This window comes from Cyrtonyx montezumae, unplaced genomic scaffold (assembly GCF_038088225.1).
Source record: "Cyrtonyx montezumae isolate F1298 unplaced genomic scaffold, pur_monq_1.0 scaffold_0, whole genome shotgun sequence".
Lineage (NCBI taxonomy): Eukaryota > Metazoa > Chordata > Aves > Galliformes > Odontophoridae > Cyrtonyx > Cyrtonyx montezumae.
Window position 1 is genome coordinate 32,509,174 of NW_027071824.1, and position 19,979 is coordinate 32,529,152.

The 19,979-nt window shown below is 34.0% G+C and overlaps 1 protein-coding gene across 1 annotated transcript in view; it reads left to right on the plus strand.

Annotated features, from left to right (window-relative positions):
* Window positions 1-19,979, plus strand: part of ADGB (androglobin) — a 68,976-nt gene that overhangs the window by 2,349 nt on the left and 46,648 nt on the right. Inside the window, exons 2-11 of the mRNA XM_065731814.1 lie at window positions 5,242-5,377; window positions 7,028-7,120; window positions 8,966-9,037; window positions 9,582-9,770; window positions 10,252-10,391; window positions 12,542-12,628; window positions 14,194-14,381; window positions 15,528-15,656; window positions 16,447-16,532; window positions 18,895-19,063. Of these exons, the coding sequence (XP_065587886.1) occupies window positions 5,242-5,377; window positions 7,028-7,120; window positions 8,966-9,037; window positions 9,582-9,770; window positions 10,252-10,391; window positions 12,542-12,628; window positions 14,194-14,381; window positions 15,528-15,656; window positions 16,447-16,532; window positions 18,895-19,063 (1,289 nt within the window). The remainder of the gene's footprint in view (window positions 1-5,241; window positions 5,378-7,027; window positions 7,121-8,965; window positions 9,038-9,581; window positions 9,771-10,251; window positions 10,392-12,541; window positions 12,629-14,193; window positions 14,382-15,527; window positions 15,657-16,446; window positions 16,533-18,894; window positions 19,064-19,979) is intronic.

Sequence of the window (19,979 nt, forward strand, 5' to 3'; positions counted from 1 at the left end):
AGAGGTGAGTGAAGGTCTGGTTTTGCAGAAATCAGTGAAAGCTGTTAATAGTTGGGAATTGAACATAGAAGGGCTAAGTTTACCCCAAAACACTTTGAACACCTTGAATAGTCTCTCTTCTTGTTTTTGTTAACAAGATAAGATCCCTTGTTTCCCAGATACATGGGAATTTGTACCCCAAACCCAGTGATAAAAATATATTGTGGCATTCCTAGTCACTTTGAAAGGGCCAAAATACTGGAATCTCTTTCTTTCCTGGAGTCATACTGTAAGCCAATGGTCTCCAAACTTTTCTTGGCTGCACATCACTATCTACAAGGAATTTTGAATACACTTCCCCCAAGATGGCATACTTATGTATTTATAAGTTACATACATGCAATATTAAGTACTGTTTGCACACCTTAGTTTGTAGAGCACTGCTGTAAGCCACAAACTCCTATGGAGACATTGAGCAACTAAGCAGATACATGTTTTGAACTGCAGTCTGGAGAGCTTGTTATTTGGACCAGCAGTATGGTCAAAACTTAGAACTGTAGGCTGTGATTTGTGCAAAATGGAAGCAACATTCCATTCTTCAATATTCACATTGATTCTAGAGTGCTTACCCCTTTGCCAGAGGATTTGTGTCTGTGAGATGCCAGAATTATGGGCATGCTATTGATAGCAGGTAGGTTGACTAGATCTAGACCACTCTAGATCTTCATTTGGACATAGATTGTGTGCAGTAAATATACAAATTACAGTACGGATGTTGTAGATCTGTGTCACTTTAAAAACCACAAAACACTAGAACACTGAGCTGATTCTATAGGAGTCCACCCTGAGATAAAATGTGATTTACTACCATTTTTATAATTTCTTATTATTTATGTTTGATAAAAGTTGCTGGACTCGGGGACAATACAACTGTTTTGTGTAACCCTCTGACTTAATTCTCACTTTGATTGCAATCCTTGTGATGAAGGGATTGATCTGTTTGCTTAGACAATGATTTTCTGCTAACAGTAGGCTAATGGTTGTAACGATTATGAATATTTTACCAAAGGCAGCTTACCAAGTCTTTTTAGTGGACTGGGAGGGATGAAAGTAAGTATTCTTATGCACACACTATGGGATTGGAGCTGTGGCACTTAGACATATGGCAGTTACTTAATAGCTATTTCCTTGACATCTGTTCATGAGCATTCTGTTACCAAGCTTGTTCAGCACAATTGTGTACACCTTCTAGAGTACATATTTTGCATAAATCTGTCTAGAAGAACTTCAGTAAAGTTGCTATATGCATGTACCAAACAAAGAAATGGAAGATCACATGCTGTCTTTGAGAATGTTGAACCATAAACACAGTGTTCTTTGTAACTGCAAGGTAGGTTTTCCCTTAGGATCTCTGTTTTATTTCTGAGCACATTTTGCAGTTGCAGAGATAAAAATGTCAAAAGTATTTTGTCTTTTCAGAAATATTGTCTTTCTACTAGTAAACTGAGTTTATTTTTGTGTGTCTACAATGATTGAATTATTGAACAGAACTGTCAGTAGTACGAAAAATAAAGGGTTAATAGCTTTTGAAAATGATGTTTTTAAAATTGCCAAGAACTGTCAGTGGTTACCACAAAGAATCACAGTGTTATAATAATAACTCTTATGGATAAATTAATGCATAAGTCCTCTGAGAGTAATGTGTATAAATATCTGGACAATATATTTTGATTATCTTAAAATTACTAAAGTGGATTTCTATAGAGATGAGATTTTTCCTTTTCTCTCTTCCTTTCTTCCTCTCTTTTTTCCGAATAAATGCTTATAGTCAGCACAGTATGTAGTGCAGAAAATCAATGGATATCACTGGCACGTTATGTTTTGGTGCTGGAAGGACACCTTGGAAGCATAAGAAGATAGGAAGTTTCCTTTATACTTGCTCAGCCAGACTTCATATAAGTGTATCTTCAGGATTCTTCATTGGGTCTCCCTTCATTACCACTCTCAAATTAGGTTAACAGTTCTTTTAAGGACCTAGGCAGATTTAGAGATGACAAGCTGAAGAGCTGAAAAGAACGGCTGTCATTAACACTCTTCTTAATTGCACCATTAGAGGCTACTGAGAATCTGATCTTTCCCAAGTTTCAACAGCTATAGTGAATCACTGGAACTGATGTCTTTGTCAGAACTGAAGATTCTGGCTTGTAACAATGATAATGAATTAAAATGCTTTGTAAATGAATTTTATGAAACTCTATGCCATTGAGCCTAATTTTCTGAATTAAGCCTGAGTCATCAGCATCTGCCAGAACAAAGAAAAATCTGAATTAGGGTTTGGGTTATCAGAGACAAAAGTGAGGAGTAAATGATCAGCACCAAGCAAGAGGAGTAGGTTAGGGATAATTGTAGTGCAAGCAAAATTTCCCAATGTGCTGACAAAATTCAAATTGGTGTTAGAAATTTTATTAGATAGAGCACTAGCCAAAAGCAGTATTAACTGCTGATGAGCTCTTCAGCACCTGTTGGGACCAGCTGGAGCCTGGATTGGCTGGAAGTAATGATTCTTGTTTAGCTATGTGCCTGACTACCTTAAATAGCAGGTAGCTGCATTGCTGTTGTGCAATGCGTTACTGCACCATAGCCTGTGATATCTGTTATTAAGGTTGCATCTGAAAACTCTTATTTTACTAATATTAAACTGTAATCCAACAAAAAATAGTCATTCTTGGAGACTTTGCGTTGTCTTGCCTGAGCACAAAGCATCCACTTTTCATTGCTTTTTATATTTTATTTGTATATAACTCTTATTTCTGTGGCCAGTATTTTCATTAGTCTCAGAAATACAGTTAAGCATACCTAGAATTTCCTGTGTAAAAAGTTTTCTGGCCAAAAAGATGAGGAACTTGATTGAAGTGCTTCATTGTTTGAATGAAATTTTACAGTGTATACTCTGTATAATGGAACTTTGCATTATTTTTATTTGTATAGTCCATTTGTTTTACTGTTTTTTATCTTCTAAATATAACTTTTAATAGTTCCACTCTTTGTGATAGGAAAATGCATTCTTTCCAAAGTAAGCATGATAAACTTATTAAAATATCATATGAGCCAACCAGTATGTTGAATTTGTGATTAACTAGATTATATTTTAATTAGAAAAATATGTATTTGTATTGGCTTTTGTTGTTAATTCTAATGAAAACAATGAACCCCTTGAGAGCTCAGACTACTGTGATCTATAGTCTTCAGATTTCATGGACTCTAAAATATTCAGTAATTTAATATCACAATAAACGCCGTGCTCCCTATTGGCCTTAGTTTTATGCATTTTTTGTTGTTGTTCGTTCTTTTCCTCTGTAACTCAGCTATCTTGCAGATAACTGCCTACAAGCCATTGATTTGACTAATAAATATCTACACATCTGTTACAATGAATTGTTTAACAAAGGAAACAGCTTCCAACAGGAGAACTGTACAAGTGAAAGAAAAAACAACTGTGTTTTTACACTGGAAAACTTTCCTGAAATAACCCAGATTAGATTGTTTGCTGCGGGGTCTTCATCTACTTAAGCAGAACTGTCTTTAGTTTCTTCTGAGAGATTTGTGTAACAGCACTGAAGAAATGGGATTTTCTTTTGTTCTCATCATGGCTTGCTAGGTGCTTCGCAAATGAGTTGACCTAAACTGAAGTTCTCTGTCATAGAGATTTTTAATCCTTAGTTAATTACTTGTGTTCCGTACAGAAGGCACAAAATTACTTTACAGAAGCCAACGAGGTAGAATTGCCAAAGAGAGGAGTAAAGCTCTAGTCATGTTTTTAGAGTGTTGGAAAGATGTTCTGCAATTCTCCCAGAATTCCTATGACTGAATCTAAGGCTAGGTTTGTCTTCTCAGCAGGATACACTGGGAGAAAGAAACTCAGTAAAGTTACATTTTCATAATTTCTTGGGTGCTGTACAAATATCTGGGGAAACATGACTTCAGGTTGCTTCTTAGAATCAGGTACGGTAAATAAATATTTTAAAAAGAGATCTTCTTTTTAAAGCTTCCTTTGTTTTTCTCACAGAGCTCAGATGGAGAGGAACTGAGATCCAGAGTGGCATGTTTCCTTTTTCTATACTACTCGTTATTTTGCACATTTATACTTTGCAATTCTTCCATGCTCCAAACTGTTGCCTGTCACTAGATATCTAAATTTTTTGATACAATATTGCTATTGATTATTGATTGTACTAGTGGCAATTTTTCTTTTCTCTCCTCCCTTTTCTTTTTATTTGTTAGTGAATGTGATGGCTTACATAGAGCATCAGTTCTTTTCCTGAGTCATAAAATTAGTATTATCGAGTGATATAAGCCCAGAGATAAGAAGCTGGAGTAAAAATGCTATTTTAAACTAAGTAACAAGAGAAGAACTTTTCTGCTTCCCCTCCTACCATGCCAGTGAGGAGACTGAGGTACACAAGGAGATAAGATTGGGTAGAACCAGCTGACCCAAGCTAGCCAAAGGGATGTCTTGTACCATAAAGAATCATGATCAACAGTAAAACTGAATGGAATTCGACAGTGGGGTTGCTCAGGGACTGACTGGGCTTCATCGTGCTGGTGGTGAGCAACAGCACTGTGCATCATTTGTTGCTCAAGCTGTGAATCCTGTCAGTTGGGCAGTGAATGTGCCGGTAGAACAAGAAAACCTAAGTATGAAACTAACTTGAAACTTGCCAATCTAGAAGCTCACGGATGCCTAGAATTAGAATCCTATTCCCCAATAACTTATCCATAGCAAATTCCTTTTGCTCGGTTAAAATAAGCTGTAAGCCAGCAAAATCAAAAAACCCACCATCACCACCACCACAAAAAAAAAAAAAAGAAAAAGAAAAAGAAAAATTTTGTTAGGTGGGTTACATTGAGTCGTGAAAGCTAGGATTTGCATAGGAAAGAAAGGAGAAGCATGTGGACTGAAGCAGCAGAAAAGGAAGAAGTAGGAAACCAGTCAACAGGATTCTCATTTTGTGCTTCAGCTATCCCCTTAACTTAAGGCAGGATTCCTCATTTGAAATATTTTGTTGGTTTACAACCTCTAAAATCATCTGTCAGTTTCGTCTCCCTTATTTTAGTGACAATAAGTTGACAATAAGACAATTACTAACACTAGGTTTTTTTTATTACGTTGCAGTAAAAAAGTGGATGCTTTGTTAAAAATTTTTGTACTGTGCTTGCATTACATATTGCTCATTGTTGTTCATGTGTCTGGTTGTTTTCCAGTGTACCGATTTACCGTGTAGGTGCTTCAAGATTTCCCATTTGGCCAGAATGGAATGACAGTGACATCAGTGTAGAAAAATGGGATTTTGGAAAAGTTGGAAAAGAGAAAGATAAGACTGGGAGAAATCTTGTTTTTGTAAGTTGTGTGATGCACGTATATATATATATATATATTTTTTTTTTTTGTACCATATCAGTTTTTGCACTTAATTTTAATAAACTTTTTCTCATATCTTACAAATAATTTTTGCTGATAAATATATTAATTTTCAACATATTTTCAACAACTTCTTGTTGTTTCCTAGAAAACTAAATGAATAACTCTGTTGTGCATTGTTCATTTGCTGCATCTTGAAGGAACTGTTAATAGGTTTGTGCACTATTATCATGTTAATGGTTTTGAAAACTTACAACCCCCCAAATCTATTCATAACACATTTGAAAATGAGGATGTGGAAACAAGGCAAATTGTTATAAAGGATTATCCCAGAATGTTACATGCAGTCTCTGTGGATTCAAAAGCTTGAATACACCCATCTCAGCAATGTTTTTATGGGGAAAAATTGCAGGTTGAGGTCTTTCCTTCTGCACACCTCAGCTTGTGGACTTATTAAACTGTTTGCAGTTCTGCAGTGTAGAGGATCCACAGTTATTTGACATAAAGTAAAGTACTTACCGGACACAGAAAATCCTCAGTCCTTCCAGTTCTATAAAGGCTTTTGAATCTTGTCCTATTTTCAGTTGGGCTTCAAAGTGTTTTTATTTCCTTCATATATTTATAGAGTTTGTGATGCAGACTGGTATATTGAAGGGACTGTGTAGCAAATGATAAATAAATGTGGAAAAATAGTTTGTGAGACTTTGATTTAAGTTTTTGTTGCCTTTTTGTTTGATTGTTTGTTATGCCTTTGGAATCTTATTTTCATTGTCTTCCTTTCATCAGTAAGTACTCAAAGTACCATCATTTTCCCACCCTAGAAATTCTTGATCTTAGTTGGTATATGTATGACATTATTTATATACCTTGGTCTATGAATCACACAGAAATGTATAGTAAAGTTATAACTAAAGCTATTAAACATTCCAGTCTCAAATAGAACACAGTGACCGTGTGACTGATCAGTTTCTCAGTCAGTGTGAGCAGTATCAGGGGTGGCCATGCCTGCTCATGCTAAATTGCACTTTTAGGTAAAGGGGTATCATATATATCATGATGCCTTCTATTTACGTGGAGAATATCACTTAAGAGATGGAAATTTGAAAAGTATATGATGCCTTCTCTTCAATAGTTAATTTTTAAATTAATTCATGGGTGTGTAATTATAGCTCTCCTTGTTTCTATGGCAATTTCAATTGCTTTATGTGTAAATAATTGCTTCAGAAATTTACTTTCAGATTTCAAGGTTAAAAACTTCAGAAATAGTGAGTTGGAACAAATATTTAGAAATAACATGGCAGATTGGTGTCTTGATTAAAAATTAAAGTGTCTGGGTGGAGATTTTTCTCAGTGGTGGGAAAGAATTCAGTGCAGAACGGTTTGACAGCGCATACCACACGGCTCTCTCTGAACAGCATAAGCAGTTTTTGTGCTGAATTTTCAGTTTGGACTTCACATTGTTTTAGTTCAGTTATAGATAATATTAGTTCCCTTTTATATTATCTTTCCCCTAGAGCTAATTATCATGTGAACAAGGAATTACTTAAATCTTGTGAAAAACAATAGTATAATTCATTTTTTTAAGTTACTTTTTTTTTTGTTTTTCTTTTGCATGTGTGTTTTACATAGCATGTCTTTGATGATCCTGAGGGTAAAATAGAATTGCCAGCGTCCTTAAAAGTGCATTCATGGAAACGGCCACAAGAGTTTTTAGCAAATGAGGTAAGAAATAGGCAAATTGTAATGGAAAAATAAGCCATCCAACTAGCTATGTCACAAGTGAGCTGTGGAAATTATTTTGAGATGGAGGTATTTGTATCCACATGATCACATGTAATGATTCTGACCAGAACATTTCTATGCATCCAGGAGCTGGTGATTTGTGCAGTGGTTAACATGCATGCACATGCTATGGTTCCCAGCATCTGAATGGATGTTAAGTTTAATCCCTTTCTTTATAGTGTTAGCTCTAATACATAATGTTTTAAATGATACTTATTGGAGTCTGAGTGCACAAGCAATTCCTGGTACAAAACAGCATGGTAGCGTACTTTTCCAACTGCTCTTTTTCCTCCATGTTCATTTAGATGACACTTGACAAAAGAGGTATGTTCTTGCTTTGTGTTCCTGTTTTCTCACTTTTAAAATCAGTGTTATGGTAAAATAAAAATTCTTTGTGCCAGCTAAGGCATCTTGAGCAGTAAAGTAAATATGTGTCCTGAAACCATGGATTAACTTTAGTATTAACACAGTAGTATTTCTCACTCTCCCACCTTAAATTCTGCATTTCCACCTGTATGCTTTCAGAACATGACTACATCATTGACAGTTCTTGTCTGGAAGGTAAACAGAATATTTTAAAAATATGCAAAGCTTTTCTTCACTTTCATTTTAAAACAAATTGCAAAGAAAACAAGCAGCCTACCATTTCAAGGCTGGAGCATCCTCCAATGCAGTTGCTAATCTTTAGGTTTAAAGCATTTTCTCTTCAGACTGAATAGTAAAGTTTTGAAGTACTGTGATCACGCTTAAACATATTTAATGTTGTCAGTTTTCCTTTTATCAGCTTGTCAGTTTTATTTCTTATTATCTAGACACTAAGCAGCTCCAAATTTCATTTTTAATGCAGGAATGGAAGAAGTCAGGGGGGTAATTGACAAGACCAAAAGATTGGATAGGAAGTGCTGCCAACACAAACAGACTGAGTAAAGGGATCTGAAAGATAAGGGCAGGAGCACAGAAAGCTGTGGAAATATGTATCTATATTAAAAACAGATTTAAAACTATCTTTAAAGCACTGTGAAGAAAAGGTTTGCTTTAAGATCTGATTGAAACATAGGAGCTTGTTTTGGTTCAGTGTATTTTGGACAAACAATGACAGTTATGAGGAATATTAATTAAAAACTAATGTAAACCTAAAGTGATGGAAATGCTAGTAAGTGCTATTTAGTGTGGTAAGCCTAGATTCAAGCACTGACCACCAATAAGTGATGAGAGGAACAGAGATATTTAGTTTGATAAATTACTACCCTAACATAATATTTCTAAGATGCTTGCAAGAAGAAAATCAACTGCATACATGAGTGTTAGTAATCAGAATTATGTACTATGTATTGAAGTTTGAACACTTATGCTTGGGCTGCTCTGAAAGTAATGATCTGATTTCTATTCTCCACTGTTTTACTCCTTACAGTATGAAACATAGACAAACTTTCAGCAATCGGTAGGAAATTAAGAAAACAAGCAATCAATCTAAATGAGCCTTTGCATCCTGTTAGAGGTCAGGGAAATCTCAGAGTATGAAACAATGTTATTGTCAGTATTTAAGTGCAAGAACCACTAATATTGTGACTAATCTGCTGAAATCTCTATTCATATGCTTATGTTTCTACTTTTCAATCTTCCAGTAAGAACAATTATTAATTAGAATTCTGAACATCTACAATTAGAGACACTTTTAAGAAATGCCAAGACAGCTAACAGATTTGTAAACCAGAGCCTTTAGTTTGCAGATGTCTAATAAAAACTTGCAACGTCTCATAAAACTTTTAACTTACTTTCTCCTAGACTCCTGTTGTGGTCAAAAATGAAATCTCGTGTGATCTTTTTGAAGCAAATGAACATCTATTTTGTAGCGAGGTAGGTGGAAATACAGAAATATTTGGTTTTTTATTTGTGTTGTTTGTTTATTTCCATGTTTGTCTATTTATTTATTCTCATCACTTTTTAACCTTTGTGGTACACAATTTTCTTGCAGTAAAAAAGGTATCCTTTTCATATAAACCATTGTATTAGTAGCCTGATAATACATTTCAAGCTATAGCATACTTCATAAATCCATATCTTGAGAAGAAATAAAACAGGATCTAAAGCACAGTTAATTAAAACTTCAGTTTGAAATTTTAAAAATTGTTATGTTGTTTTGTAATTGCCTTCCCAATTTTCTTTGATGAGCAGCATAATTTGTGTGCCTGTACTCATTGTAATGAAGTTGTTAGGTAAGATGTTCAGAAAAGTTGGTCTGATTTTTTTTTCAGTAAACCATAGCTTATGTTTTTGTGTCGCTTCTTCATTTAAAACAGGAGCTATTTTATATGCTCATCATTGTAATATAAATTATTTTAATTAGAAAATATAAGTTGAATTTTTTGTTTTGCTTTAATATATTTCTATTTGCTTTCAGCTGATGCGGTGGATTGTAAGTGAGATTTGTGCTCTCTGGAGAATGTATAATGAAAAGGCCTCATCTATTGGAACGTCCACACTGATTTGGAAGCCATGGGAGCATATTTATCCTGTCAGTAAAAATACTAAGGGACATATGCCTATGTACAATAGCTACGGAAAATACGTAGTAAAATTGTACTGGATGGTGAGTACTTACCTTCAGCCATCTATGAATTTTATGTGTTTAGCAGCACAAATCAGTAGGTTAGGTGGAAAAAAATTATAATTGTTGAAGGCATTTGTAGGAGGAGGAGTTTTGATTAATTGTTGATGCACATTAATGAAAATTCATTAAACAGTAATCTTTATTTTTTTTACAGCTTAGCACTTGATAGAACCAGTGGATAACTGATACAGCAAAATTGTTTTATACAAGTTATGTAGCATAGATGAAATTACACTAAGCTCTGTAAAACAAAAAGTCAGAGTAGTAATAAAATGCTATTACACTGTTTTCGTGCTTCTGTGATATTATAAGCGAATTTCTTTTAAAGATTTCTGTAAAATAAGTCAAATTACAGTGAAATTCAATTTGTGTGAAAACATACGAAGTTCTCTTACAAGCACGTTATGTTTCTAGACTACAAATTTAAGATTTTTTTTTCTTTTTTTCCCCTCTATCATAGGGGTGCTGGAGAAAGATCACTGTGGATGACACTATGCCTTTCAGTGAAGAGGGTAATTTGTTACTACCAGCAACAACATGTCAAACTGAACTTTGGCCAATGTTGCTGTCCAAAGCTATCATTAAGCTGGCAAATACTAGGTATGTTTAGTCAACTCACTGTCAGGTTGTTGGGTTTTTTTGTTTGTTTGTTTGTTTTTTGTTTTGCTTTGTGAAGTTGTATGGAATTTGGAAAAAAAGAATTAGTATATATGGGAAATATATTTTCTTAAAGATTTATAATGAGAAATACGTTTCCGAAAGCTGAAATTGTAGATCAGTAAAGTGAGGTACTCTGTGGGTACAGAAGATGTTTTTTTTCTTTTAAAATATGTGTTAGCGTATTTATGCACAGAAAACTAAAAACAAACACACAAACAAGGGCAACAAAACTGGAGTAATCTCCCCATCTTCTTTAGTTCTTTGCCATTGTTCACAGAAAGCTAAAAACGTGGTTTTCTGCCAAATGGAAATATTTAAGTTGTTTTAATGAAGTATTGCTTCCAATGTAAAATGGGCAGTTAATATATTTACTTTACTTTTTACAAATAAGCGAAGTCATAAAAATAATTAAAAAAAATGGTTTTGATACATCCAGCTATTGATTACTTTAGAACTACAAGAAGTTGGTAGGAAAGGCCTTTGCATATTGGAAGAACATGATGTAATAGAATCTGATCCAAGAGCACTGAAGATGATAGTCTGTAGTATCCTTGATAGTTGTCCTGTTTGTTGAGATGGAAAAGTTGAAGGTTTACAGAGAAATATTTGTCCCTCTGGGATAGGCAGAAATGTACCTTGTTTTCAAATGAAGGAAAAGCTCCTTCACACAGTTCAAGAGGAACAGCAGTGCATTCTGATGGGCTTTCTGTCCCAGCTCAATTTGGAAAGAAAATAGATTCACACTGGAAACAAAATACAGAAGAAGGGGGAGAAGCAGAAGGAGACACTCAAGCTCATTGCTATAGGAGGGGAAAAATATACTTGGAAAAATGAAGTTGTTTCAGTAATTTCAGTGTAATTTAAATTCTGAAAATTATATTCTTTTAGATTAAAAATTACCCTTACAAATATCAATACTTTTGAATAGAATGAAGAAGAAAAGCATCGTAGTGGTGTTTTTTTTTTTTATGATGAAGTACTGTAAATCACAGAGTTTTATTTCTAGTGAGTTTTTATTAAGAACATATTCAGAGGATCAGGTCTTATCCCTTATTATACCTTATATTTAAGATTTATTGAACTCTTAAGCCTTAAGGAGGTTTAATAATTTAGTGTGCATTCTAGGTTATTTACTATTCTTTGCTGGATGTTTCCTTTGATAAGTACATTATTTATATGTTACTGTTATATGTCCTTTCAAAAGACAAAATGTACTAATCAAACTGTGAAATACCAAAGAACTTTTATTTTAACAACAGTAAGTAGATACAAGTGAATGATACAGTAATATAAAAAATGCTTGCAGAATGTTTTGCTAGCATTTATTAGAAAAGCAAAGATGCTTTTCAATAGATGTTTGGCCTGAAAGGGAAAAGGCTTTTAAAGTGGAAATCTTCTTAGCCCTCTTTTGTATGCTATTTAAAAGTTTTATGTCCTTTTTACATTGTGGCATTCAAACCCATACCCAGTTCTTGAGGTGAGGCTGTGCAGTGCAGAGCAGAGGGGAACAACACCTTCTTTTGCCTGGCAGAAGTGCTGAGCCTGATGCACCCCCGAGTACAGCTGGCTCTTCTGGATGAGAGGGCACACTGCTGGCTCATGTTCAACTTGCTTTCAGCCAGAGCCCCCAATACCTTTCTGCAGAACCACTCTTCAGGCTCTTGCACTACACTCTATGCATAGATCCATTTGAGTCAGACGTAGTATACTGGAAATACCACCAACTGCTCAATAGTAATGTGGGAGTTGGAGCAGTTGCTCAGGAGAGGGAAGTTCTAGACTTGTATCCCTTGCGGGTATAATGGGATTTCAGACCTCCAAGAGTACAAAAATAGACTTTAGTGTGTGGCTATACATATGTACTTGCTAACCATGTTGAAACACTGTCATTGCATAAGAGGGAACACTAATAGAACAGGCTTGATGCAATGGCATAAGAGCAAATTGAATCTGTAGGCCAGTCACCTATAGATTGGAAAATTCCCATTAATTATTTTTTCATTTGTGTACAATCTTTCAGTGTAGACTACAGAGCTTACTGTGAGTCAATTATATTATAGGTCTATGTAATGCCTGCTTTTGTCTTACAGTTTACGTGAAAACATGAAAAGAGAGCTGGAGGAATTTACAGTTCTACATGCACTGACTGGGTGGATACCCGAAGTTATTCCTCTCGAGTAAATTTTTCTATTAAACAATAATTATATTTGTTAATTATTTAGTTCTATAAAGTATTATGAAAAATAAGCTGAGCCCTGAAAGTCTTTGTGTGTCAGTTTTGAGGAGTGAAAGGCTTTAATTTGAGAACTTGCAATTCTAGGAAAGCAATTTTATTATGTTTCTATTTGCAGTAATTCAGTTGCTTGTGAAGTTATTAATGATTACTATTCTTTCTCAAATGAATTTATTTTTAATTAATATTGAACCCTGTGTTGAAAACTGGGTTAGAGATGTATATTTTTGGTCTCGTATACAGGTATAAAATGTGTGGCAGATATACTAATAACTTCATATATTAATGTACCATTGAAAGCCTACTACATGAATTTGTAATCAATCCAGATGATGTGGTGCTTTCTTGTTTTAAATTTGAATAGTTGTTACACTTTTTTTCCAAAAATAGTATTTCCAATCTGTAATAATATTTTTTTCTTACTTCCTATGTTTTAAGTCCATTAACATAATGACATTCTGATTTTTACAGCTTGATATCACTCAATATTTTTATTGAATGAATGACAGGGGATACCTGCTCCAGCTATATGCACTTTTTAATGTTGTTTTATTTTAATTCTGTGTGAAGTGTACACTCTAGTGAGTATATAGAAATAATAACTTTGGTTTATCTATGTTTAGGTATAATTATCTATTTATAACTATATTTCAGTATTAAATAAGCTCAGTCATGCTCTCATCTCTTACTTCAGCAATCATAGGCAATGCTTGCAGCTTAGGTTTTTAATGTATATAGATTTTTGTAGTAGTGTCTGCAGTCTGTGGACTTAGAAATCTTGATGACCTTAATTTTGTTTATTTATGTCGTTAATTTTTAATATAGAAACAATGAAAACGGTATTCATGAATCTGGCACTTAAAGCAAACATTAAATTATGCAATAATAAAATATGAATACTGAAGAATCTTTGCAATAGTGATATAAAAATAGATCTAGCTTGTTGTACTATCATTTATTTAACTGTAAAAATCAAATCCTTCTGTTAGCTTGCATTAAACTTATTAAACTGCATTGTCCTATCAAAACCTTGTTGTAAAAAGTGGAAACAGCAGAAGAGGCATAGAACAGCCTGTGTTGAGACAGTTAGGAAAATGTTTCCCAGAATTACCTTCAAGAAGACTTTTTTAATGTACAGAGCCAGAATCAAGAAATTATACTGTGTAATTGCAAAATGCTCTTCAAATTTTCCTGCCTCAACTTTTATGTGCTAGAAAGCTCAAGGAAAAAATGCTTAATTTACTTTGTTCTGCAACAGCCATATCTTTCTCCATGGCTCTATCTATTCACAAAGTGTTGGATATTTTTTGATCATTTTGTCATTGTGTTTTATTTTTTTTCTCTTGGCTGCCATACAAAATCAGGTAAATGTTTTATTTACTAAAATCATTCGGTAATTTTCCAAAGAGTTGGACTGTCAGTTGTTGTATGCTGTTATTTAATTGAAGATCAGACATACTTATTGCAAATATCATTATCATTTATATATATGCTTATTTTTATTTTAAGGCTTGGATATTTGGATAAAATCTGGGACCTTCTGAAAGAGATTGTGCCAGAATTTAAGTGGACAGATGAAAGTACTCCTTGGGCAGATACAAAACCTAAGGAGACCAAAGTCTCAGAGATAAAAGATGAGATTTCACCCGTGAACAAACAGCCAGATAAACCTGAGAAAGCTGAGAAGTCTGACAAAGGTCTGTAGCTATAGGTAGTGTTCTCTTTGCAGGTCAAGCTTAAATAAAGTTAATGTAACCTCTATCTTTAAATTTATATATGTTTATTATACCACGTGCAAGTCTGTTAGTTTGTTGTTTTGCCAAGTGTTTTGCAATGGCATAAATTCAAAGAAGCTGTGTTTTTAACTACAGACCTCACTAGAAGCAGTGTTTCACAGATGGATTTGTAGTGTTCCTTGCAGAGAGGTTATAATCAAAGAGGTTAGTCTCCCCAGAGACAATTGTTCAGGCCATCTAAAAAGTGTGTATCTCATGATAAATGTCAGGAAAAAGAGATTAACTATAAAATGTACTGACATCTACATACTATTATTGGTTTGCATTTTTATTTATGGTAACCTTTCTGTTTATGCTACTAGGTATTAACTTTATTCATGAAATGCTAAGTGAAAATATTATGCTTAGAAATGTATTTGTGCCTATATATTATTCTGTAATGTTTATATTTGTGGCTGAGTTTTCTAATCTTCTGCTCTTAACTTTCAAGTTAGGCACAGATGCAATTTCTCTTAAAATTAGTCAAAAATATAAATTGTACTCAGAAATTTCTGGGTTTTTTTACAATGGAAAGAAATAAACCAACTACCTTCCTAGCTAGCTTTGAATCCCAAATACTATTTTGAAGGTTTTATGAATGTTTTAGAAGAAACCTGGTTGTGATCTCTTCTTAATCATTCTCGCTATCATTTTATAACTCACACATTAGTGTAGAAAATAATTCAGAATTAGGAATGGACATGCAGTTGCTGGGAACATCACTGTCATTTATTCACCATGCAGCAGTAGTATATTCACAGAAAATGTTGTAAATTCAATCCTGCCTAAGATTTAGAAATTATATCAGTAATTGAAACAGCTAAGAATCAGAGAAGTGCTACATTACAGTAAAGCTCTGTAATGTCCATCTCTGAGGCTGCGAATTTTTTTCTGATACCCTATTAAACTTTTGAAATCTTTAAAATTAGTAATGTATTTTCCTGTAATCAGAGTTTTTTCTCTATAGTCCAAAGTTCGAGCTCTTGACTCTTCCATGTGATGTTTGAAGCATTCCTGGCAGAATCTTCTGAAAGAGAAAAACTATTTTGTCTTTATTTTGATTCACAGAAAAAGCAGAGCAGAAAGAAATCGGGAAGAAGAAAAATAGAGATGGAGAAAAAGAAAAAAACAATTCAGCACTTCATCCCTCAGAAGCATCAACAGAAGGGCAGCTCTTTCCTCAATCTTTAGCTGAGAGTAAGCGCTATCAAAGCTAAAAATACAAATGCAAAGAAAGGCACTTTGTTTTTTCTGTTTTCTAACCTAACTGGGGGAAGATAAAATATAGTTTTTTCTTAATGTTGATGCAACCTTTGCAGAGTGTATTTAAGTCTGAAGCCCTTCTAACGTATTAAAATACTATAACTTACGACATGCAAGTAGTATTGCAGAATCTTGCATTTGATACTTAAAGCTAAAGCAAATCTAAACAATACAGTTGGAAGTTATGGGAAAGTCTTGTAAGACCAAGATTTTTTCTAGTGGAAAACTGTGTTTTTGTTATTAAAAAAAAAACACCTCTGTTGTAGCTTATTTTCTGTCTTTGGGAAACGTTCTTTTTGTTAGCAAATTCAGATGTTTTCTGTCACATTTGAGAGGCCTTTAGCCAGTACTTGCCAATCGGTATACTTAATCTATCTGGATGATGTGTCCTTCATGCTAGTAATGTATTTTTAAAATTTGAAGAGAAATAAAAGAATATAGACAAGAACAAATTCTGACCTGCTGTATATATAAGTTGAAGTTTTTATAAAAATAAATAACAAAAACAGTTAAATACATAAAAGTTGTTTGATTAAAATACTGTTTTTTATTTTTTCAACCGTTCTTCTCTTCTGAGATTTTTATAATAAGCTCTTGTTTTGAATGAAATAACAGTCAAAAAGAAGAATAAAAAAAACAAAGCGGAGAAGACTGAATAATTGATGGACCACAATGTTTATTTATGACTTAACTTGTTCTAAAACATTTTGTGTTTTCTCTGTAGGTTCTTCCATGCCTGAAAAGGCAGTCTGTGCTGCCTGTATACCGTTACATCTATCTGAAGAGAAGATTTTTTCCTTAATTCAGATGGTAATCCTGTACCTTTTGGAAAACAGAGCATTATACGTTTTATTATCAGAATGTTTAATTTTCTGGTAAACAAATTGTTAATAATAGTTAGTGTAGTATAACAGACACCGGGTAATGACTATCAGTTTGAATTTTTATTTTTGTCCTTTTAGATTCTGGTCATGTATTTTCCTGCCATGACCATGCTTATTTTTCAGTTTTACTCCAATTAGATCCCAAGAGCTGAAGTCTCTGAACAGAAATGCATGGAACAAGAAAACGCATCATGATGAGATGCCTCTCAATGGAAAGGCTAATTATGTTAAGGGTTACCTGAAAAAATATAAATTTCAGTTTATTTTCAGATTTGATATATATTTTCTGATGCATTGTTCCATGTGAAATGGCATGTTTGTTTTCATTCGTTTCTGTCATTACTGTTGTAATTGAAGAAAGCAGATGGAGTAGGTTTAACACATCATACGCTAGGTGGGAAACAGTGCTTAAATTTCCACTTAGGCTCCTGTGGATTGTAAGTAACAATTTATACCAAAGCACACTTTCTTGGAATAATTAGTAATTAGATTTATTTTATTATTCTCCACATATTAATCATATTTTGCATAATTATTAAAATGTAATCTTCCTTATCAAAAACTACTGGTCAGAAAACCACAGGCTTCACAGAATAGAGACAAGAACTTTCCAAATATAGTTCACAGGCCTCATACTGTAATACTATTAATTTTTGCACTACTTTATTCTTTTTTCCCTCTATTAAGAAAAGTTTACAAGGCACTTCATGTTACTTTAAGACTTTCTTGGTCCTTGTGATTTTATTTAGATTTATTTTAGTGTCTCAGACAATACTGTTTCTTTGTTAATAGTCAATAATATTAATCAACAAAAAACCAAATGAAAAGGTGGCATGGGGATTATGTATTTCCTGCCACCTGAGGCCCTTAGCCTTAGACTTGGCCACAGTTTTTTAGGGTACAGATATTACTGAAAAAGAGTAATGGCAGACAAAATAGATGAGATGGATAAATCTGTGTCTAAAACAGCATTTCAGTAAAAACTTACTGGAAAATGGAAGGTAACAGTAGATACAGAAACAAATTTATTGTGGGCCACATTAAAAAAGCCCATTTTCAGGCTTTCTTTGAGGGGGCTGAGAAGGTGCTTCATCAATGGAAATTACAGTTTAGAATAGGGGAATAATTGTTGCTCCCCAAAGTCAGTGTCATTGTCTGTAGTTGTTCCAGAATTTCACTCTGAAGTTTTTCCATTCTGTCTGAGTTTTCTAGATTGTATGTCATTTCCTTCAACTGTGTCTCCAGCAGCTGACAAGTTTCCTTTACAGCATCAAACCAGTCCTCTTTCGAATCTTTCCTAATTTCAGGTGTTTTTCCTTTCATTTTTATGTTGCTTGGATGTGTGTGTACCCAGTCTCCGCTCCCTTAACCTACCTATATAAACTCAGAAATATGTTGCCTGAGTCCCTTACAGCATTTAATTTAATTCGATCCTCTCCCTTTAAAGATTTCTGACAATCACAGTCACTATCTTCTTTGCATTGCTTGCAATTATGCCACCTCAGGAACACATGGCAATGAGAAGGATCGATCAGAAAAATACTGATTTATTTAACACTTGAAATAAGTTGTATTTTTTAAAACAATGTAAAGATGTACAAAACTTGAAACAGAACTTTCAACTGAGAAAAAAAATAGCAGACTCCCATACTGAAGCATTGTTATTTTAATGGGAAGAGCACCACTCAATGTCCACATCTAAAACTGCTCTTAAGTCCTTTGCTTAGGGACTTCAGTATAAAGGACAGCTGTGTAGTGTTTTCAATGCACTTAACTTTCAATGCACTTTTCAAAACACTTTAATGACATATTTTTCAAAGTGATATTATGTTACGAGGATATCACAGCTAAAAGGCATGTTCCTTTTATAACTCTGCTTCTTTATAAGTTCAGTATGAAGTAAGGACATGTTTGAGAAAAGAAAAACTACTTGTGATAAATTTATTTAAAGCACAGTGTTTTCAGTGTTCTTTTCTTACTCGTACGCTTCTCTGCCTGTGTTTTCTGTAACACCTAAAGGAATATGATAGTATAAATAAGTTCAAAGAAAAGATTAATCTTTTGTGAAAATTAAATTATATGTAAATAATTTTAAGTATTCATTTATGCCTTGTATGCTGAATATCAATCCTAATTAGAATGCTTTTGGATAATTTTGTCAAGCGAGCTGTTTTTGTTTCATTTGTTACCCAAAACACTGGATGCTTCTCTATGCATACTGTTTGTTCATGAGAGGTGAAGAGAAAGAAGATCTATCACCAGTCATGTTTTCTTTCTGTGTTCCATAGACTGATTCTTCAGAAAAGCTGAGACAGTATGGGCTTTCCCATGTATTCAGCCATCCTGTCCTGGTAACTAGAATTAGGTCCTGTGCCCTGGAAGCCCCAAAGCAACTAGTTGCTCCCTGGAAGCTTTTCCGTCAGAAAAAAACAACTGTTGCAAAATCTGAACCTCAAGGTTTGTGTATTCAATCAATTTTAAAATGCATGTTAATCATTCTAAACATTCTCAAGGACATAGTTATGTTAGCATAACTTCTATAGAAGTGCAATGGGGATTACTTTTTCTCTCTGTTTTTTATTTTTATTTTTTGCTATTTTTGTAACACTTCACCTTAGTTCTATTATTTCATAAATGCTTTGAGAAGTGTCTTAATCTGTCTCTAAAAAACTAATCTTTGGTACTGGAGAAAATGAAGAGGGAATGTTATCAGAGCAGCCCAGAAACTTCAGTTGAGAGCCATGAGAGCTTCTAAACACATTTTGAACATTTGACATAGAAAAGTCCTGGGACTGTTAACAATTTTAAAGGTAGATCTGTATTTTAAAGGCTTATCTGTATTGCACAATGTAATTAAGTACATAGCATAAGCTAGCATGACTATGAAGGCTTTACCAGCATGCTAGCAAAAAAAAGACTGTCAGAAGAAGCAGGAAATCAACAAAGGCAGAATATCCTGCTTTACATCATTTACCTGATACATCAGCTAAAACCACCCTGGTCATTCTTTTCTATTCTCTATACTCTTCTATATAGTGAAATGCTGGAACAGGCTTCCCAGAAAGGTTGTGGATGCTTCATTCCTGGAGGTGTTCAAGACCAGGTTGGATGGGGCTCTGGGCAACCTGGTCCAGTACCAGATCTAGAGGCTGGTGGCCCTACTTGTGGCAGAGGGGTTGGAATTTGGTGATCCTTGGGATCCTTCCAACCCAGCCCATTCTATTATTCTATCCAAGTGCATGCCATGTTGCTTGGAGATTGTTTCCTGAAGTCTTTATAAAATCATTTAGAGGTGAGGAAGCCCCTATGGGAATCATTTGTCAGTTAATTATTAAGTATTTCTTGTGAACATGTATTTAATAAGTTGCTTTTA